General features: G+C 35.4%; 1 protein-coding gene across 3 annotated transcripts; it reads left to right on the top strand.

The window, feature by feature from the left end:
- Positions 1 to 211: 211 nt before the first annotated feature.
- LOC107612459 (G-type lectin S-receptor-like serine/threonine-protein kinase At4g27290) lies at positions 212 to 4,412 on the top strand. Of its 3 annotated transcripts, XR_015896867.1 has the most exons (8): positions 212 to 1,600; positions 1,707 to 1,847; positions 2,304 to 2,464; positions 2,639 to 2,849; positions 3,114 to 3,351; positions 3,448 to 3,598; positions 3,753 to 4,117; positions 4,296 to 4,412. XR_015896867.1 is itself a non-coding variant. In XM_016314158.3 (7 exons), the coding sequence occupies exons 1-7, from the start codon at positions 319 to 321 to the stop codon at positions 4,056 to 4,058; spliced, it is 2,490 nt and encodes an 829-aa protein (XP_016169644.1). In that variant the 5' UTR covers positions 212 to 318; the 3' UTR covers positions 4,059 to 4,412. The 3 variants fall into 3 exon arrangements, 2 of the variants coding, with proteins under 2 accessions (XP_016169644.1, XP_088353672.1); XM_016314158.3 differs by having other exon boundaries at positions 3,753 to 4,412; XM_088497546.1 differs by having other exon boundaries at positions 3,120 to 3,351; positions 3,753 to 4,412.
- Positions 4,413 to 5,118: the final 706 nt, after the last annotated feature.

The following is a 5,118-nucleotide window of genomic DNA, read 5'->3' on the forward strand; positions in this document are numbered from 1 at the left end:
AAGAAGTTAGTTTAAAATAAACAATATGAATCTCTATTTAAATCCTAATAAAGCAATAAAATTTTTAGGCATAACAAGTAAGTCCGTATACGAAACAAAAAAAATTAATAATAATTAGTCTATTCTAAATATTGATGACGGTCATTACTTTGAATTTGAACAAGTATGTTCGTAAGTCGTAACGCACATTAATCTAACTTTGCCAGTCTAAGAATGTCAGCTAGTGTGTGCTGCATCTTATCTCTAGTTCTTTATCTACTAATCCCCTAACGAAATAAGCAACGACAATTTAAAAAAAGAAAAAAAAAGTAAGCACCAATGGAAAGGTTTCCTTTGTTTCTATTGTGCTTCTCATTGATGCACGATGCTGCCATTTCCAGTACAATAGAAAGCATTAGTACTACACAGTCCCTGACTGATGGTGACACCATGGTTTCAGCCGGTGGAACCTTTGCAGTTGGATTCTTAAGTATTCCAGAAGGTTCCAAGAACCGTTACCTCGGGATATGGTACAATAAAGTGCCATCTAACACAGTAGCATGGATTGCCAATAGAAACGCTCCACTTAATGACTCGTCCGGGGTCTTGAAGATCACTGCCAATGGAACTCTTGCTCTTCATACTCATAACGATACCATCATTTGGCATTCCAACTCATCAGAATTCGCGCAGCGACCGGTTGCAGTGCTTTTAGATTCAGGGAACCTGGTTGTGAAGGAAGATGGGAGCAATGATGATGATTTGAAGAGTTTCATTTGGCAGAGTTTTGATTACCCTTATGACACGCTACTGCCAGGGATGAAACTGGGAAGTGACTTAACTACAGGCCTTACAAGGTACCTAACATCACCGATTAGCTCTGATGATCCTTCTGAAGGTAGCTATACTTTGCAGCTTGATATTGTTGGATATCCACAATTTTGTATAAGAAATGGCGAATCCAGGACATATTGTGCTGGACCTTGGAACGGTGTTCGGTTCGGCGGAATTCCCCAGTTAAAACATAATACTATATACACCTATTACTTTGTTTACAACAAGGAAGAGATATATTACTCGTATGAGCTTGAGAATAGCGCTGTATATTCAAGGTTTGTGCTAACCGCAGACGGATCAATGATTCGTTATGTGTGGAGTGTTACGAATAAGAGTTGGAGTGTCTATCTAACATTACCAACTGATATCTGTGATGATTATGGTAAATGTGGAGCATATGGTATCTGTAATGTAGCCAATTCCCCTGTATGTGGTTGCTTATTGACAGGATTTGAACCTAAAGTCCCTGAAGAATGGAATCAGACGGATTGGTCTGATGGTTGTGTTCGAATCAATAAATTGAATTGCCAGGATGATGGATTTGTACAGTTGTCTGGTGTGAAGTTACCAAACACACAAAGAGCATCAGGGTTAAATAATAGCATGAGTCTTGAGGAGTGTGCTAATTTATGCATGAAGAATTGCTCCTGCACGGCTTATGCTTCCTTGGATATCAGGAATGGAGGAAGTGGGTGTTTATTCTGGTATGATGAGCTGATAGATATTAGAGTTCTGAGTGATCCACAGCAAGATCTTTTTGTCAGAATGTCAAGGAAAGATATAGGTATAGAAATTCGTCTCACAATTTAACAAGTTCCTTCTTTCTATATTTCTTTTTGCATTGTTTTCTTAGTTGTAAATGTTCAATTGTATTTTTTATTTTTTTCTAGATGAAATTTTGAAGTCAAAACATAAATCCAAGAACAAGAAGGTGCTGATTATTGCTTTCAGCTCAGTCATATCGGTAGGAATTTTGATCCTATGCCTATCCTTCATCGTATATAGAAGAAAGAAGAACAAGATAAACTATAGTAAGTCACTTCTGCAGCCTCATGTTTCATGACTTCAAAATTATTTCTGTCAGACAAATTAGTTCCTTCATCGCCTTTAATAAAATTTTTAATATGCGTACTAGACAAAGTCACTAATAAATTTTATTAGAAAATAATTAGGTCTCAAAAATTATCATTATAAGAGTCTCCCTTATGCAGGGATCAATTTGCCTCAAGAATTTCTAGAGTAACTAAAATTTGTTTGGAACCATAGTGTCAGATCTAATTAATAGAAAATTAACCTATAGATGAATTTGATGTAAATTTACAATAATATTATAACATTAGGGATAAATGGAGGCTCTATAGTAAGTAGCAACAGGATTATCTAGCAACATATTTTAAGAGGCATGAGAAAATCTAATCCAAAGATTTCTGCAATCTTTCATCTGCCATGCTATTTTTGTTCTTTTCTTAATGCTTACTGCTTTGTAGGAAGCATGAGACACAATACAGAAAGATATGCACATGCAATAGAAGACCAGGAGGAAGACCTTGATCTACCATTGTTTGATATGGCTACACTTATTTCTGCAACCAATAACTTCTCCACCAATAAAATATTAGGAAAAGGTGGTTATGGAACTGTTTATCAGGTAAGACAAAATATCAGTACATGAACTTGGAATTTCAAAATCTTGCTATATAATCTGTTCTCTTCAGCCACTCCTGCTTGTAAGTTAAAATGGTTAGTGCTTTATACTTAATAGTATGAACTTAAGCATATTGTTCTAAAAGTGGATATTCACATCAAATACCGCAATATTCAGGGTACACTGAAAGATGGAAGAGAAATAGCTGTTAAGAGGCTCTCAGAAAATTCTAGACAAGGTCTTCAGGAGTTCAAAAGTGAAGTGATGAATGTAGTCAAACTTCAGCACAGGAATTTGGTGAAGCTTCTAGGGTGTTGCATTCAAGCAGAAGAAAGGATGCTGATCTATGAGTTTATGCCAAATAAAAGCTTGGACTACTTCATATTTGGTTTGTTTCTAAGTAGATACTTTAGTTTTGATTTTTTATTTACCAACAATTGTTTTCTAGTTTGGGTAATAGATCTACATGCACATAAGTTCCATGGTTCCTAGGACATTTTCTCTTGACATGTTAAGGGCAATACAGTTTCTTCTAAAACATTGTGGGATATGTTGTTCCCCTAAAAGAATATGTTCAAAATTTGAGCTACAAATACTACTTTAATCTGAAACTCAGCCTTACTTTCTTTTTTCCTTTATATACATATATAAGATAAAGAGAGAAGCACGCAACTACTTTGGCCTCAGCGTTTCCTTATTATTGTTGGGATTGCACGGGGTGTTCTCTATCTCCATCAAGATTCAAGACATAGAATAGTTCACAGAGATCTCAAGGCTAGCAATGTTCTACTAGATGACGAAATGAACGCCAAAATCTCTGATTTTGGACTAGCCAGAAGCTTTAAAGGAAATGAAAATGAAGCAAACACAACAAGAGTTGTTGGAACTTAGTAAGTAATTGATTTCTTAACATGTTTCTATATATGTATAGAGAGAAAATTCCTGCCTTGTTCTGAAGCTGATACTTGTATGTTGATGTTTTGTAGTGGCTATCTATCTCCAGAGTACCTAATTGATGGAATTTTCTCAACAAAGTCTGATGTTTATAGCTTTGGTGTGCTTGTATTAGAGATAGTAAGTGGAAAAAGAAATAGAGGGTTCAGCGATAAAAATCATCGCTTTAATCTTCTCGGACATGTAAGGCTTAACTTTTGTTTGTTATTCATATCTATTTTGTTCGTTACAAACCAAATAATATATGTTCCTTCACCTAATTCATGTCCTAACTTTACCTGGTGTGGCAAAACTTGTTATTCTATTAAGTATTAACTAAATAAATGGACACATACAGGTATGGACACTCTTCATGGATGGTAATTGTTCAGAAATAATCGATCCGTCCATCAGAAATTCGTCCGAATTATCTGGAGTCATAAGAGTAATTCATGTGGGTCTACTTTGTGTTCAACAGAATCCAGAAGACAGGCCAAGCATGGCACATGCTCTTATGATGCTGAGTAGCGAATGCACACTGCCTCAACCGAAAATGCCAGGATTCTTTACCGAGAGAGATCCTGTTGGTGACACTTCTTCATCAAGCAATACTAAACTAGTGTCATTTAATGAAGTCACTGTTACTGTGGTGCATCCACGGTAGATTCTGTTTCTTAAATCATGATTAGCTGAATTCAGCACGTTAGATAACATTTCATGGCAGTAGCACAGATTCCTTTGGAAAAGTCTAGGGAGCCAGCAATTTTATTGCATTTTGGCCAGCATGTAACCAGCAGAGAAAGGTGAGCCATTGGATGAAATCTCACACCAATCTCACACTATCAAATCATCATTGATGGCTAGTTGATGGCTACCAATCACAAATGTTGCTGGCCCTTAGCATTGCTCGATTCCTTTTACAATAATACAGAAATTTTATACTGTGATGTTTAGGGGATTTTGTTAAATTGATTACATGTTTGTTATATGCTATTTTAAGGACTAAGGTTATGATTCATGGGAACATACATAAATATAATAAACGTAAATAATATTGAGTATTATACATATATAGAGAAAGTATATATACATATACGCATATAAATCTAGTAAAAATACCCACCCCGTCCCTACCCGCTCGGGGCGGATTTTTAGCGGGGCGGGTATATACCCACCCCTACCCGCCCCGATATATTATATATATAATTTAATATATAATATGTATAATATATGTAAAATAATTAATACTATTGTATCATATTTAAATTTTTATTTTAATTTATGTTATGTATGTGATGATGGTTATATAAATTTTGAAATTTAATGTAATTTATTGGATTTTAATAATTATAGGGGTGGGACGGGTACCCGCAGGGGCGGGTTAGGGTTCAACGTTTTACTACCCACGGGTAGAAGCGGGGCGCGGGCTCTATGCGGGTTGTTGTACGGCGGGTAGGGCTGGATACGGGTTTAGGGTGTACCCTACCCTACCCTACCCTACTCGCACCTCATATATAACACATATTTTATAAAAATTAAGTATACAGTGAAGGAAGTGAGAGTTGAACCCACAACTTCCTTTATGTAATGACTTATAATAAATGAACAACCATTAAACTAGTTAGTTAATTTAATAATTTAGAGCATTAGTTTTTTATTTTTTATGTTATTAATATGTATAAAATTTGAAATGATTCAATTTTATATTTACTTTGAAAAAATTT

This window comes from Arachis ipaensis, chromosome B8 (assembly GCF_059453495.1).
Source record: "Arachis ipaensis isolate K30076 ecotype BB chromosome B8, ASM5945349v1, whole genome shotgun sequence".
Lineage (NCBI taxonomy): Eukaryota > Viridiplantae > Streptophyta > Magnoliopsida > Fabales > Fabaceae > Arachis > Arachis ipaensis.

Excerpts from the sequence above, each read along its gene's own strand:
- LOC107612459 (XM_016314158.3), top strand. The coding sequence starts at position 319 with ATGGAAAGGTTTCCTTTGTTTCTATTGTGCTTCTCATTGATGCACGAT. Across the intron at positions 2,850-3,113 it reads CTTGGACTACTTCATATTTG|ATAAAGAGAGAAGCACGCAA; the intron begins GTTTGTTTCTAA and ends TACATATATAAG. Across the intron at positions 3,352-3,447 it reads ACAAGAGTTGTTGGAACTTA|TGGCTATCTATCTCCAGAGT; the intron begins GTAAGTAATTGA and ends GATGTTTTGTAG.